The sequence below is a fragment of the Phaethon aethereus genome (genome assembly GCF_964289735.1).
Source record: "Phaethon aethereus genome assembly, chromosome: 2".
Taxonomy (NCBI): domain Eukaryota; kingdom Metazoa; phylum Chordata; class Aves; order Phaethontiformes; family Phaethontidae; genus Phaethon; species Phaethon aethereus.
This window is the reverse complement of record NC_138582.1, coordinates 145,558,812-145,574,263: the sequence shown is the minus strand read 5'-3', so window position 1 is coordinate 145,574,263 and position 15,452 is coordinate 145,558,812. Positions and strand designations below refer to the sequence as shown.

The following is a 15,452-nucleotide window of genomic DNA, read 5'->3' as shown; positions in this document are numbered from 1 at the left end:
TTTGAGTTGTGTTCCATGCGGTTGTTTGTGTGGTTTAAAACTAATTCAAGCCAACAGGTGACAATAATAGTAAAGTTGAGGGTGAATTGCAAAAGAATCGTGGGGAATGGCTTAATGATAAATAACTTCTACTGAAAAAACTAACAAAGGTTGGATTTACACAGGACAGACATTTTCTTGGTCAACGGAAACAAAATAATTGAAGATTAACAGTAATTTGAATAAATACTAACTGAACTTGGTTACCACAGTTCAAAGCCTTTCCATAATATTTCATAAATGTTCTGTAAAGCCTAGAAAATTTTACAAAGATGCAAAATACACCATACTTCGTCAAACTGTGATAATTTTTGTCATATATGTATTTGCTCATTTATATACTTTAAATGTCATATATATAAATTTGCATAGAAATATATGTGTGGAAATATAGAGAAATTATATATGTTGTCATATTATAGATAATATGTATAGATTAGAAAATGTATATATTTATATATGTGAGAAATATATATAGTGAAGAATTACGATATTCTGTCAAGAAACAGGTAAACATATATCTTTCCTAATCTGAGTTTCACCAAAGATTACACAATGACAATTTCAACTTCTCTGTTTTTGCATGCTCCATATCCTCCCGTCACCCTCAAAAAGTTGTGGGAGTGAGTGAGGCATATGAAGATGCTGCCAACTGCCTGTGGTTACTAACGAACTCCAAACCATGTGCCAACTGCAAATCTCCAATTCAGAAGAATGAGGGCTGCAACCACATGCAATGTGCAAAGGTAAGAAAGACCTTTCATATAATTTGTTGTGAAACCATAATTCAGGTGGTGTGTGTCATACATATGTTTTAGCAGCACAGACATCCAAAGCCTCTGGAATGTCATGCCTGAGATCTAACAGAACCTGTTGCAAGAATTAGATAGTTGGTGGGTTACATGTTTTTAGAACATGTTTCATATTTAGTGAAATCTTTTTGGCTGGCAGGTGAACACTGTAATGATCGAAGTTCATAAACACCTAAGAATTACTGGCAATACAGCATGAAGCTTAAGGAAATGGTTTAATCATCATTAATAATGTAAAAGAGAACATTTTTAGTTGGCAGAAGATGAAACATTTTAGGCAATGGTAAGCTCTAATGATGGTTTTGCCTTACTACATTTTTCTTTTGCATTATTTCCCTAACATAGCAACAAAACAGAAAGTTTAAATGGAAAACTGTAAACAGGGATTAATCAATAGGAAAGAAAAAACAGCAAAGAGTAATTCCAAAAGAAACTTACTGGTGATAGCAGCCAAAAAATTAGTCATGAGTTTGCACTATGCTACCGAAATAGAAAAAATATTTTTTGCCATGAGTTCAGTATCATTTGAGAAGGCTTTTTCTCTCAAATTAGCTAAAAGCAGCGTATTTAGAATACTGTTTCTTTATGTCAGAAATAACTCACATAACTACAGCTAATACCTCTTTGAGGAGCATCTTCAAAAATAAGAAAGTAGCACACACTTCACATAGTTGGCCTCCAATAAAAAGCTGAGAGATTTAAAAAGTAGTTGTGTTTATTTTTCTGGAAATGTGTTAGTCTGTCTCCATTGCTATGCAGATCCCATTTTCTTTATCTTACCATCATGTATTCTCTCTCTTTCTGTGAAGTGAAGTGAAGATTGGGGCTTTTTTTGGTGTTGTTTCTTTGGTTTTTTCTCTGGCAGCAGAGAACAGATTCTTCTTCACTTTAGTTCATGCCAAGTTTTCTGTTTTGCCCTTTTTTTTCTTAAATGATTTTTAGAAGAGCTCATAAATTCCATAGTGCTAAAAACTGTAAAAGTATGTTTGTTGCAGATTTTGCCACTGAGCTCATCTCAATCGAAGAAAAATACGGCTTCAGGCTGGCAAAAACTTTGACCATTAAACACTGTTGAATGTAATAATTTAATTCAGTACCGTTCTGAGGCACTGGCTGACAACCACAGTTCTCTTCTTTGATACTGTACCTTATAAACAGGTTAAAGTGTCCTTAAAACAGTCAGATTGCTTTTGTGGTGGAGAAATCTCTGCAAACAGAAGCTGCCACCCCTCAGCCTGGTGAGGAAGGAAAGGAAGGGTATCCTCAAGTTCATTGCAGGGCTCAGACACGAGGTATAGTGGTTACCTTGCTTGTCTCTTCCTCCACCGAAGTAAGGGTCTGTGATGCAGCCTTTGCTGCAGTAAGGTCTGCTCAAGCCTACTACGTGATGAGCTACGACTGCCTCTTAGCAGCTAGCATGTACCTTGGTGTAGAGGAGAATACTCTTTACTCATAAAATCACATTTCTGTACTTTTCTGCAGGCATCTCACTGTTTGATGAGCCCAGTTTCTAAGGACACAGGGCTTAGGCAGTCCTGTGCTCTGACTGCCTGTAGTAGTTTTTTAACCCTCTGGGTACTTTGAACCGGATAGGAAGGAACAAGATGGGGTTCGTGGATATTAAATTTCTGCAAGTTTCATGAAACTTGCTAGCTGTATGGTGCAGAGACTTAATTTGTACTGCTGCCAAGAGAGAGGCTGAAATACCTGCTCAGCAATTACCTGCTCAGCAATTACCTCTTCTGCTTGGCTCAGCGGCCAGGCAGCAGATGCGATTTGTTAAGCCCAGGCGGTGCTGCTGCATGGATCGGAGATCGTAAAGGCACATAAAACAGAGCTCAGGGTGCTGGGAGATGTGTAGAAATAGATTATGCGGTTTTGAATGTTTAATGAGACCGAGGTATTGGAGGAGGGTCTGGGAACACCGGGTAAATCTTGGGGTTTTGAGGAGGCTTTTGGAGATATGAGAGATTAGAAGATACATATATAGTGGAGTGGTCATGGAGGGAGATAACTTGGGAGAGGTGAGATTATATACACATAAATTAATAGGAAGTTAGGCTTTATTAGTTCTATTGCTTGTGAAACAACTTGTTTATAACATTTTTTTAATATTTTGTAATGACTTTTCTTCTTGTGATGAATATGGGTGGTTTTGAATGATATGCAAATGATTCAGTGACACACACTTAACACTTTACACACAATTATTTTCATACTTTATTCTCAGCACTCATCTTACCATTTTGTATAAGCAAGCAGCATCAAAAAAAAGTTTAAGAACAAAGAAGGTGCATCACAATAACAAGAAGAAATACCCTAGTCTGCATTGCTTTTTAGAAGAAAATCAGCACTACTGGTGAGACAAAATTAGCAAAAGTACAATGCAAGAATTAGATTCATTTCTTCCTGTAATATATCTAATTGATTGTATAAAACAAGTACTGATAAACACATCTGGTATGGACTAGGTATTTCTGGAAAGGTTAAACTTATCAGAGAGAGAAAAAATGTGACTTAATTTATCAAATTCCACTAATAATATTAATGGCTTCATATTAATTTATGCAAATCTCTGCTTCATTTTTTCTGGATTTTTCTTTGCTCGTCTGTAAAGCAGATACAATAAGCAGGATTCACGAAGTCATAAAGTCTTTTGCCCATCCATCCATAAATAGTTTCCAATTATTTTGAAATAAACTAGCTGAGGACTCAGTGCTGAGTTGAGAATATTTATACAGTTTGATATTCTCTGATGCAGAAAAGCCTGGGTAAGTCAGATCTCTTTCTAAGGTGTTACCTATTTTGAAAGCTCTCTACTCAGTTGATGCAGAAAAAAAGGCTTACCTTGAAGTAATCACTCTTCAAAGTTTATGTTCTGATTTCTTCTCTCCTGATTTAGTAGTTATTAACATTTTGCATCAGGAACACCACATGACAAAAATACCAGTAAACACTTTTTTTAGGTGATATTAGGAAAAAAATTCACCCTTTGTCATGAACAGTTTCTGTGTTTCTTAAAAAATGGGACTGTCTTTTTTTTTTTTAAATAATAACAAAATACCAGGCCTGATCAGCTGTATTTATCATTTGATTTCTTTCATCCACTTAAAACTTAACTTGTAGGTCCAACATAATGTTGTGATCCAAGGAACAAAAACTATGACTGACATGGTTTGATAACCCAGATCTTCTGTAGTAGGCAAAATAGGAAGGAGGGTCCCCAAAATTTTTTTTTTACCATAAGCACACTCAGGATGATGTTAATTCAGTTGTTCATGGAGGAATAATGATGAATAACTGCAAATCTACAATGTATCAGCATCTTTTTTCCCCCCTTGTTCCTATCTTTTTCTGAAGTGCAAATATGACTTTTGCTGGATATGCTTAGAAGAATGGAAGAAGCACAGCTCTTCCACTGGAGGCTACTACAGATGCACTCGCTATGAGGTTATTCAACATGTAGAGGAGCAGTCCAAGGAGATGACAGTAGAGGTAACAAATTAAAGAGTGTGTTTGAAAAACGGAGCTAAGGCTGCAATTTTCTATTTAGGATAAGTTTCATCAAAATTATTCCAAACCCAAGTTCTACATGGAAAAATACAACCTTAAATATATCAAAGAGACAGAAATGAAACACTACTTATTTGTGGATAGAAACGTAAGACTTGGTTCTGCTTTTGGCTTTGGTAACAACCACTGGTGACTTTACTCAAGTCATTTTACTTCTCTGTGTGGTTTCCTTTTCTGAAATGGGCATGCTGGTACTGTAATTAGCTGCTGTGCACTACAGAATACATGCCTTAATTACGGCATTTGGAAAGTCTGCTTAAATAGCATGCACACACAGTGTATTACTCCTTGGTTAGAGTACTTGGAAGACTTGCTGAATTTCAAAAATTACATTTGTCTCTTTACTTACATGGCACTCATGTATACACATTGTATACAATGCTTCATGAATAGTGGGAATAGAAACAGTTGGATATGTAATTATATCTGATGCTAAATTAAATCATAAGATTTATCTTTGTTTCTTTTGTTTCCCCATTATTTTCAGGCTGAAAAGAAGCATAGAAGATTTCAAGAGCTTGATAGGTTTATGCACTATTACACAAGATTTAAGAACCATGAACTTAGCTACCAGGTGTGGATCAAGCCATTTTTACTGATTTTTGTTTCTAGTTTATTAATCCATAAATAATTATTATATTTTATTAATTTTCTTTTTCTAGTTAGAACAGCGCCTTCTAAAAACAGCCAAAGAAAAGATGGAGCAGTTGAGTAGAGCTCTCAGTGGAAGTAAGTATTTACTGTGATCTGTGAATTTGATTTGAAATCAAATCAACTCTGTTATGACTAAGCCTTTTTTTTTGGTTAGAACTCACATCAGTCTCCTGTGTGATGTGATCCCTCCAGTACTAGAATTCATAAGCAGTGAATGAAAGCTAAATGTACAGTAGATCTTACCTATTCCAAAGACTCAAGGAGAAAGTAGCATTAGTAAGGGAGAAGCTAATATTCTGTGCTTACTTCTTTTAGTAAGAACACTGTATAGTGATTGAGAACCTGCTGCTGTTTATTTGCAAAATATTTAATTGACATGCACATAAATTTTATTATTTTGGAGGAAAACCATCATGCTAAAAGAAATGCTGACATCAGCAGGAAAATATTTTCACAACACTTGTTTCATGTTACAGCTGAGGGAGGCTGTCCTGATACCACATTCATTGAAGATGCAGTACAAGAGCTTCTAAAAACTCGCCGCATTCTTAAGTGTTCTTATCCGTATGGATTCTTTTTGGAGCCTAAAAGCACAAAGAAAGAAATATTTGAACTTATGCAGGTAATATATGCATAGATTTTACTTTTCTAATGTTACTTTTTTTGGTAATATTAGTTATCAGTATCTCTTTTCCCATTTTTGTAGTGTAAAACTGATATACCTACTTTGTATTTGTAACCAAGTTTGGAAAATTAATGCATTTTTATTACCCTGTGACACAGTAGCTTTTAGTTCAATTTTAGAATGAATGAAAAACAACACTTAGCTGCAAAAATAAAGGCATATGGACAGGTGGAAGGGGAAAGAATTAATATTATTTAGTGTTAATCTGCTTTCTGAGGGTAACATTTTAGCTTCAGTCTTCATCTCCTTCTCTAGCTCCTCCTTCCTGTCTTTCCCTACTAACAGGACAATGGGCGGGGGCGAAATGGGGGGAATACCTGGGTGTCGGTGGCATCAGCGGCAGGGGCTGCTGCCTCCTTTCCTTTCCTTTCGAGCCCCCAAAGACACTCAGTTTGTGTGAGTGCAGGGAAGCCTTGCTCCAAGCTGGAGGACAGCATTTAGGCTGGTAAAAGGGTAGCTAGAGGGCAGACATTTTGGGGTATTCCGGTATTTCAAATGGTATCTTCAGGAAAATGGATGTCATTCTGCTCAGTATTTATGGTGTAGAGCTCTGCCTGATTCACATTTCACTGTAAAAGTATTTCATTCTGTATTTATTAACTATTGCAGACAGACCTAGAAATGGTCACTGAAGACCTTGCACAGAAAGTGAACAGGCCTTACCTTCGGACTCCTCGCCATAAAATCATCCGTGCAGCTTGTCTTGTGCAGCAGAAGCGGCAAGAGTTCCTGGCCTCTGTGGCCCGTGGTGTTGCTCCTGCAGACTCGCCAGAAGCACCCAGGCGCAGGTAATACCAACAAAATACTGTGCAAGTCAAAAAAGGTTTATTTGATAGCAGCCAGAGTGGGTGAACCCACTGCCATTCTTTGACAGTGAGGTAAAGTGGAACTGATAAGCATGGTGGATGTAAATCACTAGATAGTGACATTTTCTTGGACATTTGATCCTCGTGGAATTACAGCTTTTCACTGAGGAAAAATGTATTTGAGAATCACTGCTCTGTATGTTGCAGTCTAATTTGCTTCCCCATTTGTGACATATTAATGACAAGATGTCATGGCTTCCATTTCACTTTTTTCCTTCAAGAATGTCACAAAATACCTGGCACACTTCAAAAATCTATAAGTATTTGCTAAAAATATCAGGCAGTTCTGGAATAGTCAACAATTTAATTGTATGGTTTTCTAAATGAAATTTGAGGTAAGAATTAAAGCAGAAGACTTGTTAAGTTTTGAGAGTTACAACTGCACTAGTTTTCAGGTGTTGATAGGTCTTGAAGCTCTGGAGGTCGTTCATTCTTTGTTCTACTTCTAAACTTTATGGTATATCTCTTCATTTTACAGCTTTGCTGGTGGAACATGGGATTGGGAGTATTTAGGATTTGCATCCCCTGAGGTAAAGTATTTATTTTTCTTTTTTTTTTAACTTAGTTCTGCATATTATAGAAACACAGGTATGATTGCAATCTGCATGAAGAGCTGCTTATTTTGATTCAAAGCATTTCAAGTTGGTTTAAGCTTACCATTTTATTTATTTCACAATGAAAGGAAATATATTCATAGAGAATTGTGCAATGACTCTAAACAATGCCTCTAATGTGGATATTGTTATTTACGGTGACATTAGACAAGCTATGTTGTATTCATCATTCTCCAAGTACATAACCAGTTTTACAATTGCTTATAAACTGGTGTCTATGTGCTGGGAAACCTTAAAGTATAAATACATGAAATTATGTAGATTACTTTTGAATGCAACATCAGTTCAGCAGAATTTGACAAAAAGTCTAAGAAATTTCCATCCTTCTGTCACAATCCAACAAAAGCATACAGGCATACACCTAAATATTGTTAACTATTTGAAATGTTTATTTTTATTTTTATGTATTGAAGCAGGATGGAAACTGCATACTCAAATGACATGAACTTCTGCTACTTAACCAAGAATTAAAATTATAATTTTTAAAATTAATATTACACTATCTATATATGGGATACAATAAATAATTTTCAAGACTCTGCACTAAATATGAGAAGCTTCCTGTAAAGCTTTCCTTTGTCAACTTAATTTTTATTTAATATTTTGAGAACATTAGATTAAAGCATTCAGTTAGGAAGGAAACTTCAACATTTCCGTGGTGCTGCTTTCTTTCTAGCTAGTCATTTTAAAGCATCTGGGAAAAACCCATGTACTTTTTCTATATATTTCCTTTGCTATTGTTGGTGAGCATCACGCTGGTGAGAAAAAAGCTTGCTTCTTTACAAAAGATCAACTTGTTTCTCCTGTCTAGTTCCTGTAGTCCTTTCTTTTGAAATAATTCCATATTTGACAATATCAAACTCATTGTGATGTTACTGTATCATCAGTGGAACTGAGAAAAAGCTGGTAAAGAAATATGTCGATAAGCTGTTCAGCAGTAAGTGCCATTACATCATGCATCATGCTTAGATGATTGCTTATGTGTTTTTATGATTTGCCTAAAAGTGGCACTGTATGATGCAAGTTGGTTTCTTTGCTACATAGCTATCAAGAATACTTGCAACCACCTATGCTAAGGGAATTTTGTAGAATTAAGAGTGGTCATCTTTGTTTATTTTAGTGAATTTCACTACAAAATTTTTGACATAGAGCTGTACTTTTACTGACAAGTAGTAGAATGTCATGTATACCAGATTATTAAGGAAAACAAAATCTAACTGGTTTTAGCAAGGAACACTGCTTGTGTAGACCATTGTGTGAAACTATGATGTTCCTATCCAAATAAAATTAAAACGCCTTTTTTTCACATACAAAATTGTCCCAGGTAGTCAGAAATAAAATTTTATCAGTAGTAATCAAGATACCTTTCTAAATGTTAAAAAGCAACTAAAACTTAAATGGCTATCAGTAAAATCTGTGATTTTATTGCAAACAGATCTTATATGACTAATAAATCTTAGCATTCAGTGATCACTTCTTGTTATTCCTTATCCAGTTCATAGGTACATAATGATATGTTTTTAAAATAATGTATTTATATTTTTTCATTTCAAGATTTGATTTTCTGTGGATTGTGGCACCGCCCTCCATTTAGGAGATCACTGAGCTCCCTAAGGAGCTGGAAGAGTATCTTAAGAGAAGAATCACTTCATGTTTGCCCTGGTTTTTATGCCGTTCCATAGGCTTACAAGCATCTACTGCTAGCCACTGTTGAAGACAGAGTATTGGGCTAAATGGACCTTTTGTCTGGTCCAGTGCATCTATTTTTATGTTCTTACAACTTTCGTGGATCTTACGTAGCTAAAAGTCTGCCCACACTTTGATCACTTTGTGGCTATTCTTTTTTGGCTTGCATATGTCATTATGCATAAGAACTTGGTCTGAAACACTTCATGGAAAGACAACATGCCATCACAATACCATCAGAATTAATAAGGTCATTGTGTAAGAGAAATGACACTTCTGGATTTAGATTTTAGATACTTTAGCTGTTGAGATATTCTAGGATGAAGAGTTAATGTAAGAAAGGAAAGCTAATGGTAATGTTGTCTTTCCCAAGTTGTTTGGCCAAATGAAGCCTTTAGATTACAGATTTCCCAACGTGGGGTTTAGGGAAGAAAATAGCAATATTCTTTTCCAAAGAGAAGAGCTAATACCTGTATGTATATTTTTACTGCCTTATATAAATGAATAACTGAGATTAACAAGAGATGTTTCAAGAGATTTTACCTACACAGTCAGGTTCAGTGTCAGCTGTACTAACCAGAAAGCATAATCTGGAAATTTGCCTTCAAGCATAAAATTGTCTCTTAATATTGGGAAAGGTATGGAAATCAAAACATTTATTTCCAAGTATTAAGATAATTAACCCTTGGGATGTTAGCTTGATGTGGCCAAACGTGAGTCTTTTCCATAAATGTTACATAAACTGCCTTCGGTAAATACACACAACATGAGAAATTACAGGCTGCAGGAGTTCAAATTCACATGGTATGGCTCGTTAGCAGCTCAAGTTAGACAAAAATAGAGGAGATTTGTACTTCACGGAATAAAATCCATCAAAGACTCTTCAGCAGAAGAGTATCAGCTGTGGCTTAAGAAGTTCTTAAGCCATCGTGACCTGGAGGCTCGGAAAAGTATAACAAGTCCCGGTGTATGTCTGCCAGCTTTCTGTAGTCTTCCAAAGGTTATTTTCTGCCGGCCATTGCTGGCAACAGGGACTCTGAGATAATCTATTGGTCTAATTAAGATTAATTGTTTTTATGTTCTAAAATCACTAGGTGTATATATATTTTTAAAAGTATGTCGATGTATGTATATATAAAGTTTGGCATCAAAGCTTTTTTTAAAAAGTGTACTTGGAACTCTCTAAAACAGGAGATTGCAAGTATTTAAATGGTGGTAAAACATCAAGTATTTTTCTTTGCTAATTCATTATTTTATAGATTTAAGATTACCTTGAAATTTTTTTTTAATTCTTTATGTTAAGCATTGCATGATGTAACTTGCAATTTATTTTTCTGAAAACAGGTGATTTTATAATGAAGATATAAAATCACACATTTTTTATAAAAATGTGGTGCTTGTTATATCAGAAAAATATTACTGCATGCTGCCCTGTATTTTGTAACCTTTGGTTTATGCAGGAATATGCTGAATTTCAGTATCGGAGGAGGCACAGACAGCGTCGACGTGGAGACATGCACAGTCTGCTGAGTAATACTCCAGATCCTGATGACCCCAGTGAGAGTACTTTGGGTATGTTCCTGCCTGGGGCTGTTTTTTTTTTTCTCTTCCTGCTTCAGAAATTGCTAGTAGTGACCACAGTGTTTGTTCTTCTGTGGATACACTTTAAAGAAGTTTCAGATACATTGTTGTATTTTCCACTATACAACATAAAGGCTTATTTTTGCATTTTTGTATGTGATCTTGGAAGTGTTGCTGACCTCATTGTGGCTGCTCCTCTTTAAAAAGAGAAGTGTATTCATCTTCCCACTAACAACTCCTCAGCTATTTCGAGCAGGTTTGCTTTTCTGAAGAAATTTTGAAGGACACATACTTCATGTGACAGTCTGTATCAATATACCAGTTCTTTTATGCAAATTAAAAGGACCAGTTGTGCCTAAAGAGTGTAGAAGAGGGTTCCCCTGCTACAGGCCTGCTGGAAGATAGTCATATGGCTGTATTCCAAAACCCTGCTCAGAAACTCCTGTACTGGCAAAGACAGCCAGGAAACAAGTTGGAATGGGCTGCACACTGCTCTTCTAACCAGTGCTACAGCTGGTAGCACAGTCCCTTAAGGTCACTGTCACTTGGCTGTCTCCATTCTGCCAGGAGCTTTAGCAAAGGTACAAAAATAGCTCGAATCCAAGTCATATGCTGATGCTGTTTCTTCAGTGCGCTCGGTCTCCAAGTCATGCTGCATGAACTCTCATCGCAGTGTCTCATGAACTTAGTCCTATACAGAGCTTCTCCTTTAAAAACAAAAGGAGAAATCCTTTACTTTGGGGAAATAAACAAATGCATTCTTTATTTTAGAAAGAGTAAAAAGAATTTTGGTGAGCTTTGGTCCTTCCCTATTACAAGTAAAATGCAAAACCATCTTGTTAGTCTGAGGACTAGAATTTGACTGAACACTTGGATAATGTAGTGATGACCGGCACATACTGTTAAAGCATGCAAGAGAGAATTAGTTTGTCTCACCTTTTTTCATTTTGAGTTTTGAAGTGCAAAATTCCATTTTCCAGAGTTAAGGGAGTTACGTTTATTACAGAGCAATTTTTCTGGAAATAGGATTTTACTTCTATTTTTTTGTTGGTTGTTTTAAGAAAGCAGCAATGCCAGTGATTGCTGAGGTATACACTAACGACTCTACTCTTAATTGTGCTGCAATGTCACGGTAAAAATTAATGTAATGTTAACATAACAGCTGAGTTGTTGTCTTTGAAAGAACAGAAAAATGGGCAAACTTTGGTTGTAGTCCACCTGTAAATGTGTCCGTGTGCAGTATTTTTCAGGACTTTCCACAAATTATTTATGTGCTTTAGAAGTGCTTTGCCCCTCCTGCCAGTGGGCTTATGCTCCTGATGGCATACCCCGTCCTTTCAAAGAGAAGAAGAAGGGTATTGAGAGCAGAAAGGCACAAATGAAACAGGCAGTCACTCCTAAAACAGTGGGACTGGTGTTTCGCCACTGTGTAAGAGCTGGTGTGGAAGGAGTGTTTTGGATTATCTAGTTCAGAGTGAATAAAGGAGTAAAATTACACAGCTGGAATCCAAAGGAAGGAAGAGATTGTCAGTAAGTGGAGAAGGCTTTCTCACTGGTTCTTCAACCATTTTTGTTTCAATTGCCCAAACAGACACTCAGGAAGGTGGCAGTAGTAGAAGACATGGCACCTCCATGGTGAGTTCAGCTTCTATGGGTATTCTGCACAGCTCTTCGCTTCATGACTATACCCCTGTCAGTCGCTCTGAAAACCAGGATTCTCTTCAGGTATCTCCCCTAATCTCTTTTCCATTCTCTCTGCTTTGCTTGCCTTCCTCTGCTCTGCTTTTCTGTGTCATTTTGTCTCTCTGCAATTTTTCTTAATTCTTTCATGAGAAAGGGAGAAGCTAGGACAACAAATCATACATTCACACCAGTAAGAAATGCTTAACAATCAATAATGTAACAATAGTCACCTTTTAAATTCTGTTGTCAACTGTGTCAGTAAAAATTGATTCGATAAATGACGTGTAGGAATAATGAATTAATTTGAGCCCAAATTACTTTTAATCCAAAATATGTAACAAGATGAAAGTTTTATTCTGAAAGCAACCTTATGGTATTTCCACAGGCTCTGAGTTCTTTGGATGAAGATGACCCAAACATCCTGCTAGCTATACAGTTATCATTACAAGAATCTGGCTTGGCCATAGATGAAGAAACTAGAGACTTTCTAAATAATGAGGCATCTTTAGGAGCAATAGGTACCTCTTTGCCTACAAGACTGGACTCTGCTCCCATAAGTATAGATAATCCAAGAGGCGCTTTAAGCAGCTCTGAGCTGTTAGAACTTGGTGACAGTCTGATGAGACTAGGTGCAGGCAATGATCCCTTTTCAGCTGATCGTCTTCATTCACACCCCTGCAGCGATACACGAAGTGGATTATACTCAACGTGTAGTGATGCTGATTCCAGCAGTCAAGATCCCAATACCAGTGAAAATCTACTTGGAAATATTATGGCCTGGTTTCACGACATGAACCCACAGAGTATTGCTCTGATCCCCTCAACAAGTACAGAAGCAGATGAGGATTCACAGCAACCCAGTACTGAAGATGGGTCAGCAGGACAACGACATCTTATAGACACAGGGCTGGAGCCTCAGGAAGAGCATGCACTATTTGAGGATGCACTCAAAAATGAAGGCAGAGGAAGCCAAACAGAGGAAAGCACTTCTGAAGAAAACATTATTCCAGGTGAAACAGTATCACAAACTGGTGATAGTAACAGGGAGGTAACAAGCACCCTGGATGCTTCAGAAGATACTTCTAGTCAGACTCCTCAAACCTCAAGTGAATGGATCGAACATGTGCATCTGGTATGAATAAAAACTAACTCTGGAGTAAATGAATGGCGGTAACAGATGGTACAGTATGTGGAGTAAGCATTATGGAGGCTTTGATCCACATAATTACAGCTCAGTTGTAACCACTGACGTACCAATGGATATTTAGGAGTTCTCTTGAATTGTAGTTCTTCATAATAATGTGAACCTTTCAAGGAATATCCTTCGCATTTAGTTAGGTAGTACTTGCCTTTTTGCTCTCAAGAAAAAGGAGTAAGTAGGTTGTATTCCACATTCCTAATACAATGCAGCATCTGTTTAGCCTTAGGTTGATGATCCTTAACTTGAAAGTATGGATTAAAGGCTTACACTGATTATTTTGGTTGGTTTTCCTAAGAAATAGTTTATTCAATTTTTTAGAACTCATTCTTTCACCAAAATAACATTTAGTAATTCATTTGCATTTTGGTTTTGTTTTCCGTAACTTTTCCTTACTCATTTTTCATTTTTCTTAGCAGTGTGAACGGGGTATTTAATACTTCTCCTTAGTACTGCTCCAGGAACAAGTTTTAGGGGATATTCTTTCCCATTAAAATCAAAGATTTTTTCATGTCTATTTACAGTCCAAATGTGCCAAACTGTGAATAGTTAGCTGGCGGTAGCCTGAAGAAACAGTGCAGTGTTACCCTGTCAGACTAATCCCACAATACTTAGCAGTGAAAGAAACCACTGGGTAGTATTGCTCCTCTAAATTTAACTGGCATGTGTTGCCATGGTGACTGCATTTAATTAAATGTAGCCTGTATCTTAAGTTAATAAAATCTAATGCTGCTGTTAAACAGTTTTTTTAAATATTAAAATACAGTGAGTTAGCAATAGCTATGCTGTATTTTAAGAGACACTTTAATGGAAGTGCAATCATAGTTCTTTGTTTTCATAATTCTACAAAGCGTTCTATGCACTAATAGTGCAATTACTTTTAATGATAACATTTTATAAAAATACAGGAATACAGAATTTTCATATGTTAGCCAGTCCCACAGTGAAAGTTCAGATAACACATTCTGCTCAACAAGTTACGGTGCCTTTGCCTAACCCAACTGGATAGTTGCCACAGTTAAACAAGTAATTCAAATTCAGTGTCTGTTCCGGAGTAACTATGCTATTAATTGCAAAGACCTCCATAAAACCACCCATGGCCTTGCCTCTACAGTAAATAACTAAATGTTCAGTCAGTGTTTTTGCATAAACAAAACACTGCTAGGTATTTGTTCAATTGCACAATATTCATTTGCTGTGTGGTTACTGTTTAGTGTAAAAAAAAAAAAAAAAAAAAAACAAAAAAAAAAACAAACCACCACAAAAACCCCTTTTCCTAGTTGTTGTACCGTGAAAAAAAAAAACTGGTTTTAGATTTGCTTAAAAGCATCAATCTACAGTTAGTGAGATACAATGGTACAGTATGTAATTACAACTAGAGTAAGTTGTTGAAATGGCTGTTTTAATTACATATAATCAAAACTTGTCATAACAAGAGCAAATTACATACACTCCATTTTAAGTTTTGCTTAACTGTTACCAGAGATTTGTTGATATGATATAAAAGTTTATTACTACTGAGTGTGTATAGGCAAGTGTCATGATAGCAAAGTTTATGTATTGATTACTGTGAGTTCAAGTGAGTGTTTTGGTAACTAATTCATGCAAATCCAGCTTTTGAGCCGTGCAGTCACAAGGCTCATATTAGTAAAAAATGAAATAAGAATATTTTACCCTTACCCCATAAAAACATTGTTCATTTTGCAAGCATCTTTAGAGACAATGGAATAAAATAGTCTCAAATAATTTTCCAACTTTTCCTCTAGCTACCCGTATTCCTGACATAATCATGAACCTTTGGACGTCTTTCTTTAAAAAGAAAAAAAACTATTTAAAATTTTCTATGGTATAGAATCCTTCAACTAAAACAGTTCTTCAGGAACTCTCATCATGAATTGGTCTGAAAGTTAAGTCACATAGCTTCCTTGAATTGTAATTTCTGAATAGAAAGATTCTCACAAAAAGATTGTGTAATGCATTGAGATGTCTTGCAAAGTTACAGTAAGATATGTTAAGAGTGCTTTCTGTGAAGATAGTGAAGTTTGTGGGTTCTGGGTTTTT

General features: G+C 36.1%; 1 protein-coding gene across 1 annotated transcript in view; it reads left to right on the top strand.

Annotated features, from left to right (window-relative positions):
- The window catches only part of ANKIB1 (ankyrin repeat and IBR domain containing 1), a gene marked incomplete at its 3' end in the record, with an annotated part of 59,108 nt that extends 45,777 nt beyond the window's left edge, over positions 1 to 13,331 (top strand). Inside the window, exons 10-19 of the mRNA XM_082015033.1 lie at positions 655 to 785; positions 4,212 to 4,346; positions 4,912 to 4,998; positions 5,087 to 5,153; positions 5,555 to 5,700; positions 6,373 to 6,551; positions 7,108 to 7,159; positions 10,390 to 10,501; positions 12,102 to 12,235; positions 12,579 to 13,331. Of these exons, the coding sequence (XP_081871159.1) occupies positions 655 to 785; positions 4,212 to 4,346; positions 4,912 to 4,998; positions 5,087 to 5,153; positions 5,555 to 5,700; positions 6,373 to 6,551; positions 7,108 to 7,159; positions 10,390 to 10,501; positions 12,102 to 12,235; positions 12,579 to 13,331 (1,796 nt within the window). The remainder of the gene's footprint in view (positions 1 to 654; positions 786 to 4,211; positions 4,347 to 4,911; positions 4,999 to 5,086; positions 5,154 to 5,554; positions 5,701 to 6,372; positions 6,552 to 7,107; positions 7,160 to 10,389; positions 10,502 to 12,101; positions 12,236 to 12,578) is intronic.
- Between the last annotated feature and the right edge of the window lie 2,121 nt (positions 13,332 to 15,452).